Genomic DNA, 18,503 nt, shown 5'->3' with positions numbered 1-18,503 from the left:
GATTAGATGTTGGGATCATGTACAGTATGTTTAAAAATCTTATGATGGTCATAATCAGAAACATTTAATATTATTTGTTGGAAAGCAGGGGGGCACGGTGGCTTAGTGGTTAGCACGTTCGCCTCACACCTCCAGGGTCGGGGTTCGATTCCCGCCTCCACCTTGTGTGTGTGGAGTTTGCATGTTCTCCCTGTGCCTCGGGGGTTTCCTCCGGGTACTCCGGTTTCCTCCCCCGGTCCAAAGACATGCATGCTAGGTTGATTGGCATGTCTGGAAAATTGTCCCTAGTGTGTGATTGCGTGAGTGAATGAGTGTGTGTGTGTGTGTGTGCGCCCTGCGATGGGTTGGCACTCTGTCCAGGGTGTATCCTGCCTTGATGCCCAATGACACCTGAGATAGGCACAGGCTCCCTGTAACCCGAGGTAGTTCGGATAAGCGGTAGAAGATGAATGAATGAATGTTGGAAAGCATATCACTCTCTAAAACCTTCATTTGTCTTTCAGCTTTTTTTTCATTTACATTACTCCTACCCAACCAGAAACCACGAAGGAACACTAATACCTACCAACAGAAACTCGGGAAAACCCTGATAAACCCAGATCTAGAAATGGTAGCATTGCCAGCATGGTCTGTGAAGGGGACTGCTGTTATAGATCCTCATACAGTTATTATTTTTGTTTGCATCAGTCTGCAGTATTTTCTATCAAATTTAGTTGGTTTATTTGGTTCTATGGGTAAAAACTTCCTAATAATAGACCATAATTGATTATTGAACATAAACCAGGAAAACCAACAGAAATTTCCACAGATGTGAGAAGGAGGAAGAGAGGTGTAAGTGTAAGTGCAAGTGTTGATTCATATCTCATTACTCATAAACAACAGATAGAATACATTTTACAAAAATTATAATTACACAAAAAAGTTGCTGTATCAATAATGTGTATGTGTGATAAATGTTTACATTTGAGTTATATTAGTAACTCAATTAGTCTTCTTCTGCTTATTGCATTAGTTTAATACATATTTTTAATTTCCATGCATGAATTCGCTTTAATTTAATCAAGGATTTTGTATTCATAAACGACAAAGAATTGTGCATTGTATACAGAAATATATATAATTTTAGATTTTTCAAGCTACCAAGCCAGGTTATGCATAAGTGAAAAAATGCTATTGATATTATAATATTAAGAAGTCAACATGTTCTCTTGTAGCTACAATAAGATTAATCTGATTTCATGCCTCAGTTGAATTGAACCAAATGGTATGTCTGAGTTGTTTAAGCATTGTCAAATCTTTTCTTCTGAACAATTATAGTGGCTTCACCCTTGACGTCTCTCAATCTATCAGAGTCAAAGTCAACCAGCAGCTTTCTCAGGCCAGCTCGAATGGGTTTAAAGGTGAATTTTACTACAACGTCCTGCCCAGGTCCAATATTGCCACTGTGAAGTACAGAAAAGATAGATTAGATCATCACGGACACAAAGTACTGTAGATTTTGCTGTACATCATTTTAGTTATATCATTATAACAAATATCAGTTCCACCAGAAGCAGAACCTTATCTAATAGTGTTGAAGATACATTGCACTCCCTCGGATTTAAAACAAACTTGACAGTAGCTTAGCGATCTAGCATGATATGGAAAGTATGGAAAATGCAAGTTTAACGTGAGCTGTAGGATTTCTCACTGTTGCCTTTACTATCATCTGTTGTCTTTAACAAGTATGATATGCAAGATCACAAGATTCCATATGGTTTTGGAGCTCATCCATACCTGTTTGAGCTGAAATGGTAGCAAGTTTTGCAGGGTCATCACAAGGAGCCATATGACACATTTGAATGGTAAATAAAATGATACACAGTTTGGCCAAAAGTATATAGAAACCCAACTGTCATACACAGATGAAACTACCTGGTCCTTGGAGCTAAAATCAGTGCTTTGTTCTGGCCTTAGCAACACATTTCTTTTTTTTTTTTTTTTAAAAAAAACTCCAAAACAAGAACTTACATTAAAATACTAAAAACTGTTTTTTCCCCCTTATATATCCCAACATACTAGTGTACATACACTAAGGAACAGGTATAAAAAACTAGTTTTGATTTCAGGGGCATTTCAGTTTTATTTTTTCAACTTAAACTGTTAAACTTTTAGATACTTTCAGGTAGTTAAGTACAGACATTTATTTTTTTACATTTATTTAACGATTTTACTTATAGAACAAATACCAGTAGGGTGTGTTGTTTTATGGACCTTTTTCCCATATTAGAGGCTGGTAATTGTTTGTGCTGGTGTCTAGTTGGCAGGTATGTGTCGAGGTCTTATGATGATTATCATCTTGATTTGTGCTTTCTCAGCCTGAAACATTTAGCCCATTTGATTTGTAGGGAGGATGGAGATGTTTTTTTTACAACATGGTGGTGAAACATGGCAAGCAAACAATAAGGGCTAATGGCTTGTAGCCACCAGTTCACTTTCTGTTTGTTCTAATCTACTTCGTATATACAGAATATATTTTATACACTATATTCTTCCTATAAATTAGGTTGGTTAATAAATATAGGAAAATCTATGCCAAAAGTATAACACAGATGGTGAAGTTATACATACGGAGCCTGGATCTCCTGTGCTCCTGTTAGCCCTGCCCCCTCCACTGTAAACACCCCTCTAGTCAAAGTGATAGGCAGAGGGTTCGTGAAGGAGATGTGTGCTGTCAGCTTACGTGATACCATCGCTTCTCCAATCATCTGAAACATTACACTGGGAATGAGAACACTGCTCATGTAGAAGGTCAGTATTTACAGAAGTGAATTAGTGCCTTGTTTTTTGTGCAATACCTTGATATGAAGCTTGGGCATTTTTAAGAGGATGTTGACCTCTTGTAGAATGACATCTTGCTCACTGCTGGTTTGGAGGAGTGCTGTGACTCTGATCAGGTTATGCTCTGATACGCATGCTCCATAATGCTCGTACCGAAGCCTCATCACTTCTTTATGAGCTGGAGTTCAATGACAAGTTTTACGTTCATTACACTATTTGCATTAACTGTACACTACGGACACTGTATTTCTATTAGAGAATGATTGAGATCTGATTAACTTTACCTACCTTTCTGTGCTGGCACTGTAAGGTTGGCAGTCCTTCTTTGGCACTCTCCTAGATGGAGACTGTTGTATGTGACAGCATTAGATGTGACCGTGAGCTGAGCAGGCGTGTCTTCTCCTCCAGCATTATGCACCTCCACAATTACATCAAAGTCTGTTCCATGAATGGCTTGAGCATGCTTGATAGACAGCTCCAGTTTACCAGTATGCCTATCTACCTGTCCATTTTGCCTCATCACTTTCTTCCCAGCCTTTTCGTAGACCTTTCTCTCCATTATGGAGCCTGATGAAGAAGAATGTATGACCAAAATATAGCATTTGCAGAGGCAACTTATTAAAATGCAGAGTGATTTATCACAGGTAAGTGGAATAAAATACCTTCAGGGTATTTGTAGTTTGCAGTGATGTCTTCCCTGTAGTCTCCATATACACTTTTAGTGCTGATGTTTCTTCCCACATTTGTATGGTTCACTGACAGTCGTGTCCTCTCCCTATCTGGATGAACAATCCAATAGACCACGTCTGCGTTCACCTCAGAGAAGACAAACTGTGCATCATATTTTATCCCCACCTCACCCTCTTTCACTGCCTTCACTGGGCATGGCCCACAACGGTATACACCTACAGCGAGAGAAAAACAAAACACAAATGGAGTGAATTTTGATTGTAAATGTTTTCAAATGCTCAGATGTGATATGAAATTACAAACAATTATTTTTAGAAATGTAATCATTTTATCTCATTGTAATGCCTTGAGATCAAAAAGGTGAATTCTTGAACACTGTATTTAAGTCCTACCTTCACTTCTTTCCTGTGGAGTTGGGTCAAGTACTTGCCATCCATCATAACCTTCTGGTAGATCCTCTCTGCTCATCCAGGACTCCACCCAGCAATGGTAATTCCTGAGAAAATAGAAAAATATTTAGACACTTAAACAGCATCTAAGATGGCAAGGACTCAAAGTACCACAAATCATGAGCTTTACCAGATCATGTCGTTCCTGCCTTGAGATATACTCTCCAGCTGCTCATTAAACAAGCAGTCTACATTGATGTTACCATCAGTGTCATGGGCTGAGGTGAAGTTTGTGACACATCGAGTTGGAATGCCCAAACAACGAAGAACTGCAGAGTTCAAAAGATAGAAACACATTAGAACCATTGATTTACATGTTGATTAGATCTCTCTGACTCAGCTATTTGTAAAGGAAAAAGAGTTTGAGAGCAGTTTTTATTACATAGAGTTCCCTCAACAACATGAAAGTGCTATAGAATAAGCAAAAACACCACGACTATAAATTAACAATATACACTGTTAGAAAACCACTTCTGATGTTTAGATATTTTTACATTTTTTACTTACTTGTGCAGGCTACAGCAGAGAAAACCCAACACTGACCATAACGCACCCTCTGAGCCCCTCCCTCACTCCAGCGTCTCAGGATGGGAACACTGCCAGTCCACCGTGTAGGGGCCACACCATCGCTGTACTCACCATCCCAGCGTCCAAATATCACTCCACGGTCATCGTTTGAATTCACCTGACAAACAGATGCATTTGACCAGTTATACTTTTGGCGGTGATACTGTCAGATATTTTGTCCTTCAGTGTCCTTTGTGATCAGGAACAATTTATTATGAACTATATATGTATTTGTAATCTTTTCAAATTGTAGTTAACAATAATATTTTCCTCCACAGTTACATCTCTATTTAAAAGTATGTTGTCAGACTGTATGAAGAAGCAGTAGATTATTAAAATGGGGTGAAATAAATGTTTGAGATACCCAGACCTTTGCCTTACCATTGCAATAACTGTCCTACTAACATAAACAGGGTCTGCTCTTTTAGTGATATCCATCTCAGAGTTCTTCAAGGCAGCAGGGGAGTTATCCAGGACCTCAAAGCAGATGTCCATTACACTGTTTTCAAACTAGACAGAGAGAACACAATAGTTACAATATTCACATGTTCACAACTTCTGGGCACTTTGGCAAAAAAGTGAAACTGTTGAAATCTTTCTTCTTAATGACAGGTAATGTGTCCTGAACCAATATGAATATGGGTGCACTATTGTTTTTGTTTTGAATCAGAGGTGTTTTTTTTTTTTTTTTTTTCTTTCTTCTTTTTTCTTCACAAGACAAAGGATTGCAACTTATGAGCAAGTAAAGCTTGCATTACAAACAAAACCCATGAACATGCAATATTGCATGATGAATCGTTCCTTTATGGTCATGGTCATGGTGCTATAAATTCCAGGCTACTAGTTTGTTTATATCATGGGATTAGGCTCTAATTTGATACAACATAATAGTGTTTACCCTATCATTCAAAGATCAAAAATTAAAATCCTGACAATGTCACACATGTGGCCAGGTGCCAAGAGTGAAATCGTGGCCTTGCTGCCTGAGTGGAAGGGATGGCATACTCACCTCTTCTATCAATCACAGCAAGAATTGTGGACTTCTGTGAGCTCATGTATGTGGAAGTAGACAGATATTGCCTTTGGGACACATGATCAAGATTTTGAAAGCATGTGGTTGGCTGGCTTCATATATCTTTAGCGCTTCCTACACCCACTTTATGTTTAAATCAAATGCATATATGATATATGGAGCACTATATAAACACAAATAAATATCTGTATAATGGTACTGGGCAATGAGGTACATTGTACAGAGTAGGCTAAATTAAGATTGTTTGGACTCTCAGCCATGATGAGGATGAACGCGGATACTGCCAGGATTTAATTAAAAAGACAAATACTTTACTATTGCACCAGTAGTGGGACTAACAAGCCTGAAACCAGAACATCTTTGGCAAGCAGTATTTGTGATCACCAACAAAGAGGCATTTTTTCTATATCTTTATCTTTTTCTTTATATTTATTTTGCTTACAATTGCTTACCCTTTCTGTCTTTACTAGCCTAACTGAGAATGGGGTGGCAGGCCCCTGTTTGTAAGGCAAAAATTCTCACACATCTTGAGCAGAAACGCATGACATCCAGGCTGAAAGACTGCCCAGGCTGACTCTTTTGGCACACAGCTGCTACAATTCACACACTCCACCATCTAACTGCTGATTCTGACCACAAATTCCAACAGTATAAAAAACACCAATATATATATCCATCATTTCCTGTCACCTGTTCTAGCCCATGACAGTATCTCTGTGACAACTTTGGCCTCCAATTCATTTAACATAGCAGCTTCAGAGAACTAAAACTCTAATCATTTTTACTTCTTACCCAACATAAACTTTTATTTGCTTAATAATCTGTAATTTTTTAAAAATCCATTTCTGAGAATAAAACTCTGCTACTGGTAAAGAGGTTCATGTTTATATTGAGTAGGTGCTACCTGTCCAAAGTTCCATAGCAGAGTGGTGATTTGGTCCCATGAACCCTGGTACAGGATGCCATTCTCATTTAGGATGTACTCCAGCAAAAGCTCTTCATCAGGCAAATACACAGAGTCAGCTGCAGAATCAAATCCAAACACACACACACACAGACACACACAGACACACACAATAAATGTTAATACATCCATGAAAGTGATCTATTAAAGTTATTTATTCACATAAAAATCAGAGTCTATACGGTCACTAATGTGATTTTATTTGATTAGTAACATAACTCTATTTAATCAGTCATCTTTGCAGAAGTTTAAAAAAGATATAGTTGTATGAGTCAAAAGGTGTAGAAATATTACATACCTTTACACCAGGGGTTGAAAAGCAGGAAAAAGGAATGAGGGGAGCTCTGCTCTAGGATGTGTCCATCAGAAGAGAGCAAGAGCACAGTAATGCTGTACTGACCCACAGGGGCATCAGCAGGGCTGTGGACCCTCAGCAACACCTCACTCTGAGCTGTCTGCTGACTGAACCACCATGTACCATGAGCTGCCCTTGAACCTGAAACCCTCACCACCACCTCCCCTTGTGCACCTGCAGCACACACACACACACACACACACACACACACACACACACAAAGTGTATTATGCCAAGTCCTTGCCAAATACATGACAAGTCATTGAAGATTTTAAATATTTAAATAAAATCAGGATTGAATAATAAAAAAAATCCTTAGTGGTTGACACCGGATATTGTATGTCTTACATTAATAAATAAATTACTGCTGTTCTTGCAAATGATTAGTACATTAAGAAATGTACACCAAATTTATGGTTTAATATCATTAGTCCAGTAAGAACCAATGGTGCTGCTAAAAACTCAGTTTACCTCTTTTGAGAGATTAACAGATTTACTAGGGGAAAAAGTAGCTTTTCATCAAAAACAAGTCAATGTTCCATCGATTTGCTGTACTGGTTTTACAAGAGGAGCATAATAAGGGCAGAATATTCAGTATCTCATTCAGCTCCATAGTATTATTATTGCAGCAAGCTCCACTGTGGGGATGAACATTATCAGTGGAGAAGGAGCAGCGGACAAGACATTCACATTTTTTAATGACAGTTTGGGCTAGCTTAAAATGCTCTACAACTGCCAAGCTCTGGTTTTATAACAGTTAATGGAAATTACAAGGCAAAGTATAAGCAAAAAAAGTATGTCTATGATACAGAGCCATTTCTATTGTAAGATGTATTGCAAAGATTATGAATGGAATGGATCAATTCCATACATCACAAATGTGTGTGCGCACCACAGTGGCTTGTAAAATATAAATATAAAATATAAATAGAAAATATGTCTCCCTTTTCCAGTGCCACAATTATCATTATGAGGTCAAGCCTTTTTTTTGTAGGCTGCAAATTTTGCTGAAACCTTGCAAACACTTGCTGCAATCAACAAAGTTACTTAAAATGCTGCTCAGAACGAGTTGCTAGACTTTGTGCTAGAGTACTGAATGTTGTTTGGTCCTCAATTGCCTATCACAGGGTTTAAATTAAAAAATCACTAGATTGAAATTGTAAGTCATTTCTGAAAGTCTCTTAACTCCATTTTGTTTGAGGTTATGTCTTTATTAATGCTGTCCTGCACCACCAACTTCTATAATCATGAGTCACTGCTGAAAAGAAGTGTTCTGTAACTCCACCCCATTCTTCCCTTCTGTATCCATGTACAGCAACTCTACACTATGTGTACTAGGAGTTATTACTGACCCAGGTTGAGGACCAGAGTGAGCTGGTGGTTTGGAGGCAGTGGAGGGGAATCTGTACAATGAAGGATTATAGAAAAGGGCTGTCCTCGACGCACAACCAGCCGATCTGTGCCTATTTCTTCTGTGTGATGGGCACGGTTATTCACTTTGCACTGCAGGTTCACATCACGAAAGACAACTGGAGGAGAAAAGTAGGTGTAAGATGTGTGAGGAAGACATTTAGGCATTTAGGCATCTCATTGTATTAGGACAGGATCCGTGTCCTTCAAGGAGCTTCATGGAAATATACCAAAAATATTGATTTACTACCATGTGCTATTCAAAATGAGCAGATAAGTAAAAACCCTCCAAAAACCTTTAACACAGCATTAATATTTTGTATGTACAAAATATTGGATTCTTCGTTTCTTTAGAAAATAATGGATTCTTTTTCCTTGTGCAAAAATCTTTACACATTTTTACAGTTTTCGAACTTTCTATTCTTTCTGTTTTTAAACTGTAAAAATGTGAAATTTGCTCTGCAATATGAAGGCTGTGTTAGTGCAAGAAAGCGAAATGTCTTAAAACAGTGTTTTTGGAGCCTTAACAAATATTATTTTGACTACAGATTAGCCATCCTTTTTCCAAATCATATTCTGAATGCCTTTAAACTTCACATATTTTCAGGCCTTCGTGAGAACAGTAAAACTTTTACAAGCAAATATTGTTACGTCAGGGCTTGAAACAACACCTATTACCCTCTTATTTTGGATGTCTGTCTATCATAAACAAAGGGTGGAGTATACATTTATAAACAATGTATACCACTGCAAAAGCACTCAGCCCCTACACAGACCACTGAACTGAAATAACATATATATTGCGACCACAATTAAATCTAATGCATCTCTGTTTACGTCACTGGGATTGTGATTCATTTTGCAGATGTTTTTTATGGAGCATTTAGTTATAATGTGGTTGAGACAGAGACTAGGCACTTTAGGGGTCCAATAACAAGTTTTGGTTACAGAGCTGATAACGACAATTCTTTTTATGAGCATTATTTAACTGATAATAATACAAATACTAATTTGTGTTAGTTGTGTTAACACACGTCAGACTAATTTAGTCATTTGATTGGTTTACATTTGAAGAGAAAAAAACCCTATGTACTTATAGTCACTATTTTGATAAAAATGTCCTTAGTAATGATTTAAACTTCTACTTTATTTTCCTGTAGCACATACATGGCAATTAGTAATTTAATTTTATTTAGGACATGACTTCTCATTCATATGATCAGAAAAGTTTACTTACCTTTGTGACTGGTCATTGTCAGATTTGCGTATTACTCCAGACAAAAATCTTGATGCTGAAAAGTTCCACAGCAAAGCCTAGAGAAGTTTTTCTTCCCTTTAATACATATACCTTCATCAGTACCCTGTATTTATATAATGCACAGCCCACCCCTCTGACACAATCTCTCCCTTTTTCTCTCTGTGTCAGTGCACACACACACACACCCACACACACCCACACACACGCACAAACACACACACGCACACAAGCGCACACACACACTCACATCCACTCCTCTATGGCCTCTGACATCACACACATATAAAGAATGTGAGTGAACACTTCTTTTGTCAGCCTGCAGGGGGGGAATTGACCCAAAAATGCAGAACGCATACAACTCCCAATGACAACTGGTTTTAATACTGAAAAGAAAAGAGCAATGTTTGGTAATAGTAGCAAATATAATCCAACAAAGAAAGTCACAGGGCTAAACACAAAAGCCGTCAATTCGACAAATAACAGTCCAAACAAAATCTCTCCCATCAAGATAATACAGTTACAGTACTCCACAGAAATAAATGACCTGACAGAAAAATCCAGTAGAGCAGGGGTGTCCAAACTTCTTTGAAACATTAATATTAAATGCAAATGAACCATTTATTGAATTTTTTATTGCAAAAGGCTTTCACTTTTCAAAAACAAAATGAATGATACACAGATTATAAAGATGAAAATGCATATTAACACTTAAAACTGTGGTTTTGATCATCACAAAAAATAAATTCACTGAGATTTTAGAAATTTATTCACCTCAGCTAAACAAATACCTTGCCTGCACTAATGTGATGGGTGATACTGAGATCTCGACTGTAGTGAATAGGCCAGGTCTGGCTCAAAGAAAGTGGTTTTGATGTACAAGATGTCACGCAGGTGAGAGTCACTTAGTCTTGTCCTCGCATAGTTCTTGCTAAAGTTCATAACCGAGAATGTTTTCTCGCACAAGTAAGTTGAGCCAAACAAGCTCAGAAATTTCTTAGCAAATGTTCGAATCTCTTGGAACCTGCCTTTATCCAGCTGGCGGTAAAAGTCAACGAGAGGGAGTTGTTGGTGCCGACTCCGACACGGCATCACACTGCAGCTCAATGAGCTCTAGCTGCAGGTGTTCTATAGCGTCATCAGTTCCTCAGAGAAAGGAGAAGAAAAAAGTGTGATCTCCTTTTCAATTGCTGCAAAATACCGAAAGCGCTGTCGGAACTCCTCAGCCAGGGATGAGATTTCTGCTACATACCTCCATATTTACGCACTGATGTTGTTATGTGGAAAACTGATTATTATTTCCTGCAGCTCTGGAAAATGTGTGGTATTGGGCTGCATTTGTAACAGGTGCCTTTGGAAAAGTTGCAGCTTTATCACAAAGGCTTTGATGTGTGGATACAGTTGGCTTATCACTGCATTTTGCCCCTGAAGGCTCGTTTTTAGCGCGTTCAGATGGCGCGTTCAGCCAGCCAAACAGGATCAGATAGTTCTGGCATCAGTTTTTTTTGCCAAGAATTGTCCGATTTCCTTCCTAAGACAATAGAAGCACTGCAGTGCAGTGCTTTTGCCTCTAATTGCCTCTTAATATCAGATGAAATATCTTCAATTTTCTGTACCACTGTGTTACGAGCCAGGCAAACATTGGCAAACTCTTGCTTCTTCTTTTAGTCTTTAATAAATTCGCCCACCGTAAAAGGTTTGCTGTGCTTGGCAAACAGCTTTGCCACCTCATAGCTCGCCTTTGTGGCATTTTCATTTGACTCATGGGCTTGTGTAAAAAAAACGCTGTTTTCATGACATTTGTTCACAGTTAGCTTGTTGAAATTAGTATGTTTCGTCTGGTATTGCCTCTTGATATTGAATTCCTTGAAAACAGCCACAGTCTCTTAGCAAATTAGGCAGACACAGTTGTTTCATATTTCAGTGAAAAAATATGCCACTTTCTACTTGTCCTGGAAGCAGACCAAAGAAAAGGCCTGAACGGGCTTAAGGTGAGACACATGGAAGGTGGGATGGATACATAAGCTCCTAAGGAGTTTAAGATGGACGGCTACTGGGTTGAGTATCCTGGAGATGGGAAATGGTCCGACAAAGCGAAGCGAGAGCTTGCGGCAAGACCCTTTGTTAGGAAGGTCCTTGGTGCATAGCCATACCTTTTGGCCGACATGGTAATTAGGTGCCGGACGCCGGTTCTGAGAGGACCTAAGAAGCACCTCACGGGCTCTTCTACAGGTGCGGCGACAACGCTTGAATAGGCAGGAGCGGAGGGGACAGAAGCCTCGAATTCTGGGGATGTTAAAAGAGGTGGTAGCCATACGCGGCTTGGAATGGAGACATGCCAGTGGCGGAGTAGGGCAAGGAGTTGTGGGTGTACTCCACCCATACCAACTTGACAGACCAGGACTCAGGTTGCTCAGCACATAAAATGCGAAGACCTTCCTCCAAATCCTGATTACATCGCTCAACCTGACCATTGGTCTGGGGGTCGAATCCAGATGACATTCTGACTGAGGCTCCCAGGAGACGACAAAAATCCCGCCAAAATCCAGATGTGAACTGGGGCCCTTGATGTCCCTAGGCAAGCCATGCAGTCGAAAGACATGTTGGAGGAGGAGCAGAGCAGTCTCCTTGGCTGTAGGGAGTTTGGGCAAAGATATAAAGTGCACCATCTTAGAGAACCGATCCATTACAGAGAGGATGGTGGTCTGGTCAGCTGAGAGGGGTAATCCAGTAATAAAAACCAAGGCAATGTGAGACCACGGTTGTTGAGGGACAGGAAGAGGACAGAGGAACCCAGCAGGTGAAGAATAAGAACTCTTGTGTTGGGCACAGGCGGTGCATGCGCCCACAAACTGGCGGACATCCCGGCAGAGGTGGGTAGTAACGAGTTACATTTACTCCGTTACATTTACTTGAGTAAGTTTTTGAAAAAATTATACTTCTAGGAGTAGTTTTAAATCACTATAATTTTTACTTTTACTTGAGTAGATTTGTGAAGAAGAAACTGTACTCTTACTCCGCTACATTAGGCTACAATGATCTTTACTTTTTACCTCTTTGGTATTCTACGCATCAATTTTAATGTTTTATTTTGACCGCTAAGGCTCTACCACGTGACTGTTTCACCAATCAAACGTAGTTTTGTCGAGTTCAGCTGTTTCGAGTTTTTTGTATGTGCTCAACTTTACTCAGCGCCGCAAGAGCCGACAAACAGATGACATCAGACGTGTCGTTTCTTGCAGCGCCGAACACACATATTTAAAGGGATAGTTCACTCAAAATGAAAATTCTGTCATCATTTACTCACTCTCATGTTGTTACAAACCTGTATACATTTCTTTGTTCTGATGAACATGAAGGAAGATATTTTGAGAAACAAAAACAGCTTTACAACCAGAAGCTTTAGCTTACCTGAAACTAAGGAAAGTACTAGAGGCTTCCTGAAATTAATTAAAGGAGTAGAGATGTATTTCATTATTATTGCCCTTTCATCAAGGCATCAAATGTGCAACAATCACAACACAAAAGAAATGAAATGTGTGTGTGTGTGTGTGTGTGTGTGTGTGTGTGTGTGTTTCCTTCTGTTGTTCTGTCACTGGAGACACACACACAGTTTATGAGAATTTATGGGCTGCCTCGTTCTAGTTCTGCCTGGTAAAAAAGTGTAAAGGTATGGAAATTTGTGTTACTTGTGCATATTTATTTTTTATTTTTTATTATTTTATTTATTAAGTACTTGAATTTACCTGAATTATTTTAATTTAAGCTATTTTGTAATTATGAGCCATAATTTGCCTAAAGATTATTTTGTATTTTTGTCTGTCTGATTGTTGTCGTGTTAAAAAATAAATCAGACGTTACTCAACAGTTACTCAGTACTTGAGTAGTTTTTTCACCAAGTACTTTTTTACTCTTATTCAAGTAATTATTTGGATGTCTACTTTTTACTTTTACTTGAATTATTCTGAAGTAACAGTACTTTTACTTGAGTACAATTTTTGGCTACTCTACCCACCTCTGCATCCCGGTGGAGGGTGGGCCAACAGAAATGCTGTTGAATGGTCGCCAAGGTGCGGTACACACTGGTGTGACAAAACAAAGGTGAGCAATGACACCCCTCGAGAACCTGGGAGCGTAGACTGTTATGGATGAAAAGTCTGTCTGCTGGGAGTAGCTTGCCCAGATGTGGCCCGACAGACCCTCCTCTCGATGTCCAGTTGAAGGAACCGAAAGTTCACTGATGTGGGAAGAACGTTTTCCGTGCTAAATCCTTCTTCTTCTGGGGAGTGTAAGCGTGAGAGGGCATCAAGTTTACCATTCTTGGATCCTGGGCGATAAGACATGGTAAAGTTAACAAAGACGGAAGAAGAGACCCCAGCGAGCTTGGCGTGCGTTCAGGTGTTTGGCCGTTCTGAGATATTCCAAGTTGCGGTGGTCGGTCCAAACAATGAAAGGTTAGTTCGCCCCCTCCAACCAGTGATGCCACTCCTCAAGGGCGAGCTTCACAGCCAGAAGCTCCCGGTCCCCAATGGCATAGTTCCGTTCTGCCAGGGTGAGACGGCGAGAGAAGAAGGCACAAGGGTACACCCGATTGTCCTTGGATGACCTCTGAGAGAGAACGGCTCCTACTCCTTGATTAGAAGCATCCACTTCAACAATAAACTGGAGAGCTGGATTGGGTAGTGTCAATATGGGGGCAGAGGTGAAGAGTTCCTTGAGCCTATTAAAAGTTAGCTCGGCCTCAGAGTTCCAGGTAAAGGTCTGAAGAGTGGAGGTGAGCCAATGAAGGGGGCAGCTACCGCACTGAAACCCTGTATAAACCGCCGGTAAAAGTTGCCAAACCCTAAGATCCTCTGAAGCTCCTTGCGTGACCTAGGACGCGGCCACTCCTTGATTGCCATAATATGAACCAGATCCGTCTGAATGCTGACTAATGAAAGGACAAGCCCCTGGAAGGTGGCCTGGGTGACATGAAACTCTTCTCAGCCTTCACAAACAAATGATTTTCCAGCAAGCGTTGCAGCACGGTACGGACATGCACTTGATGTTCCTCCTGAGAGCGGGAAACGATGAATATATCATCAAGATAAACATAGATGTACCGGTTCAGCATCTCCCGGCAGCACGTCGTTTACCAGTGCCTGGAATACTGCCGGGGCATTAGTGAGGCCAAACAGCATGACCAGGTATTCATAGTGACCAGTGGGAGTGTTAAAAGCAGTCTTCCACCCATCACCCTCCCTGATGCGCACCAGATGATGGCCGTTCCGGAGATTGAGTTTGGAGAAGATAGTGGCCTCCTTAAGCAGTTCAAAGGCCTAAGACATAAGAGGCAGCGGGTAACGGTTCTCGACAGTTATGGCTTTAAGCGCCCGATAGTCAAAGTAGAGTCACAGTGAACCGTCCTTCTTACCGATAAAAAAGAATCCGGCTCCAGCAGGGGAGGATGGCTTCCCTTTCTGGCCCAGTGAGGTTGAATAGATGGCCACAAGGAGGAGAAGTCCTGGGAAGGAGATCGATGGCGCAATCAAATGGTCAGTTGGCTGGGGATAAGGAGAAGGCCTGTGCTTTACTGAAAACCCTCTTGAAGTCCTGGTAAACTGAAGGCACTGAGCTGAGGTCCAGAGAATCAGAGGAGAGACTTTATCTGCTTCTCATGGGCTGCCAAAGATTGTTATAGGGTTGAGAGAAGGGTGGGCAAGTCTGGTGTGTCTGCTGAGTCCTTGATTGGCCAGATTATTCTGTCAGCGTGCAGGGGGGAATGGTCCCAAAAATTCAGTATGCATACAACTCCCAATCACAATTGGTTTTAATTGAAAAGACAAGAGCAGTGTTTGGTAATAGTAGCAAGGATTATCCAACAAATAAAGTTACAGTCACAGGGCTAAACAGAAATAACAGACCAAACAAAATCTCTCCCAACAAGATAATACAGTCATAGTACTGCACAGAAATTACTGACCTGACAGAAAAATCCAGTAGAGTAATTCCAGGAAACAGTACAAATATCCAAGAAAATCCAACAAAGTCTCTAGTCCATGGAAGCAAAAAAAAAACCCAAAAACATTAATCCAATGTAGGACTGATATCCAGAATGAATGAGTGGTAATTCAAAAAAGGTCTCTGGCCAACAAACGTAGAAAGAGATAATTCCAAAAAAACAAGGAGAACAAAAATCCACAACCTGAACAAGTCCGGCCAAAATCCAACACGGTAATCCGTAAAAATGAAAGTGATGCTTAAAGCGGAAACAGACATGCACGAGCGGTAGCAACAATAACATGAGGAGATAATCTGGCAAAGAGTGTCCGGAGTCAGCGTGCTTAAAGGTGGGGTGCACGATGTTTGAAAGCCAATGTTGCCATTTAAAATCACCAAAACGAACACGCCCCTAACCCAAATGGGTGTCACCCCTGGTTTGATAGCGCCGCCCCACACATACATACGCAACCCAGGCAACTATTATGGCTGAACCTGCTGGAGCAGCTGGCCGAGGGGATATTTTTTATCAATAAATGAACTCAATGAGTAATACTATGGTAATACAGGTCAAATGTGTTTTTGTAGTACTGTGTGTTGTACCGTGAAAGGTTCAGCTCCGTTTCACGTGGAAGATGACGTTCAACACCTAGAACCCGAGGCAGAGGTAACGGCAGGTATCCCATGTCAATGTTTCAATTGCATTCGGCTAATGTCAGACATGTGCACTGAACACTCTCTCTGCCGCATATTGAGAAGACACGCCCCTTTGTGCTCATTGGTTACACGTTTGTTTTGTTAGTCGGCCCGACTCAGTTTTCTGAAGCATTTCTCAAACATTGTGCACCCCACCTTAAAAGTATAAAATGGTATCGACCCTGAAGTTCCATAGCCAAGGTGGCTGCTGCCCCGGAAGTGGCTGCTCCACACCTGAGTGAGCGGGCAGACTATGACATCTTTTTTCCAAATTAAAAAAAAAGAGAGAAATCAGGTCTTGGGTACATCCAATATTCAGCTTCACCTATTTGCTGAGTCCTACACAGAAGCTTTTGTTTCTTGTTTATGATAATTAATGTCTACTACCTTCCAGTAAATGTTCTGCATCTTGATGAGTTGATCTGTTATTCTGTTTCAGGAGCATCTTTATTCTATTTTGGAGGTGCGGATTGGCACCACTACAAGAACAGGGAAAACATCTGAATGTCAGGCAAGTTGTATTAATATAAACAGGAAAGTCCATCTGAGGGCCAACATTATGTTCAAATCATCTGAAGACACTGGCTGGATCTCTACCTGTTTTTCCTGGCACAATGAGTGTGAAAGGCAAATCTGAAAGTATTCAGTATTTTTACCAAAGTCCACAACTTCAACCATCTGTGGATATAATTTGTGAATAGCACATCGCAGTGCCTGCGTCATCGCTTCACTCTTTACTTTCCAGAACCTGAAACATCAGTGGTGCCATCAACCTTAAAAAATGAGAACCATATAAATAAGATTAATATTAAAATCTGCTTTTCCTCACAGAATGAAGCTTCGTAAATGCATGTGTTAATAGAAATAAACAGCCAGTGATGAATGTATAATGGCATTTGCCTAAATGAGGCCTTATATTTTACATTAATATATAAACGCATAATAGGGAACAGAGTGGATTAGTGTTTAGCTTGTTTGCCTTGCACCTTGTGAGTTGGGGGTTTGATTCCCATCTCTGCTTTGAGTGTCCAGAGCTTTCATGAATCAACACCAATCCTTTTCTAAAATTCAACATATAAATTAATTAATAAATTCTGTCAAAGTGTAAATTTTATCGTACATGCTGCACGTAGATCCAATATATACGTCTTTATCGTCTTCGTGAGTATCCATCGTCATCATCTCAGCCGAATGATATGTGGTCTAATGAAAGTCTGAATGTGATAAGCCTAAGGTCAAAAGGTTAGCAAGTGGAGTCTGAAAAGAAACATCTGACACCTTAGTTATATTCAAATTCCACTACGCTGTCTGGATGGAATTTTTAGCCACTCTAAGCAATTAAGTTGCGCTTACTAAAAATAAAGCTCTACACATGTATTGTCTGGGTTGTAAATAGATTGGAGTACTGACCTCTCCAGTCAGTGGATTAGCACCTTGCTGCTAGATTGCTGGATTGGAGCTGATGCACAGAGCGACCTCTGTCCTCACTGACATAGTCACTGGGGGTGGTGGATAACACCCTGCTCCACCCAGGCAGAGGTGGGAGAGAAACACAGACATTCAGGCTGAGACAGTCAGGCTTTCGGGAAAACGATGGGATTTCCAACTCCAGTTTCCCACCCTCAACCATTCTTCTTCATGACACATGTGTGTTAAAGGCTCCTACACAGTTCACAGTAATATTGCTCATAATCTGGCACATTTTCAGTTCAGACTTATGCTTGTAAGGTCCAAGCTGAAGAATATACAGTATAATAAACTATTCTGTTATTCCAGATGTTGGAGACTCACTCACTCTACATGTTTATCATAGTCCATTATGATACTAAAGCTTTATTTTTTATTATCATTAATGTGGCCTACAGGCACATGGGATGAAATAACCAACCTCCAAGCATATAAATAAATATATGGTAAATATGAGACAATGAGGAGTATGCTTGAGCACAATTAAGCAGTAAAGAATCTATGGAGAATCAGTCTATTTTGCCTATAGACTGTATAGACACGCTCAATCCACACACCAACCCAACACAACCCCCAACCACCCACACACAAACAAGCAGACACACACACACACACAACATTTTTCCGTGTATGAGTGTCTTTCGTTCCTGAGTATCTTCTTCTCTGTCTACACACACAATCACACAGTCCTAAACATACACGTACACACACACCCCATGTTTTTCATTCCTTAATGTCTTTCTTTCATGAGGTTCACTTACTCTATCATTTCCTAATTCCAGAGACACCAGAGGCACTGTGTCCAGACACTACTGCTA

General features: G+C 40.2%; 1 protein-coding gene across 2 annotated transcripts; it reads right to left on the bottom strand.

Annotated features, from left to right (window-relative positions):
* Positions 1 to 797: 797 nt before the first annotated feature.
* tgm2l (transglutaminase 2, like) lies at positions 798 to 18,503 on the bottom strand. Of its 2 annotated transcripts, XM_060877969.1 has the most exons (14): positions 18,447 to 18,503; positions 9,526 to 9,602; positions 8,231 to 8,407; positions 6,822 to 7,052; positions 6,464 to 6,582; positions 4,908 to 5,036; positions 4,467 to 4,644; positions 4,090 to 4,228; positions 3,903 to 4,006; positions 3,483 to 3,725; positions 3,109 to 3,387; positions 2,838 to 2,998; positions 2,611 to 2,747; positions 798 to 1,442 (listed from the first exon to the last, which is right to left on the bottom strand). In XM_060877969.1, exons 2-14 carry the CDS (start codon positions 9,539 to 9,541, stop codon positions 1,280 to 1,282), a joined length of 2,076 nt encoding a protein of 691 aa, XP_060733952.1. In that variant the 5' UTR covers positions 9,542 to 9,602; positions 18,447 to 18,503; the 3' UTR covers positions 798 to 1,279. The 2 variants fall into 2 exon arrangements, with proteins under 2 accessions (XP_060733952.1, XP_060733951.1); XM_060877968.1 differs by lacking the exon at positions 18,447 to 18,503 and having other exon boundaries at positions 9,526 to 9,817.

The sequence above is a fragment of the Tachysurus vachellii genome, chromosome 9, assembly GCF_030014155.1.
Source record: "Tachysurus vachellii isolate PV-2020 chromosome 9, HZAU_Pvac_v1, whole genome shotgun sequence".
NCBI classification, from domain to species: Eukaryota; Metazoa; Chordata; class Actinopteri; order Siluriformes; family Bagridae; genus Tachysurus; species Tachysurus vachellii.
This window is presented reverse-complemented; position numbering and strand designations above follow the sequence as displayed.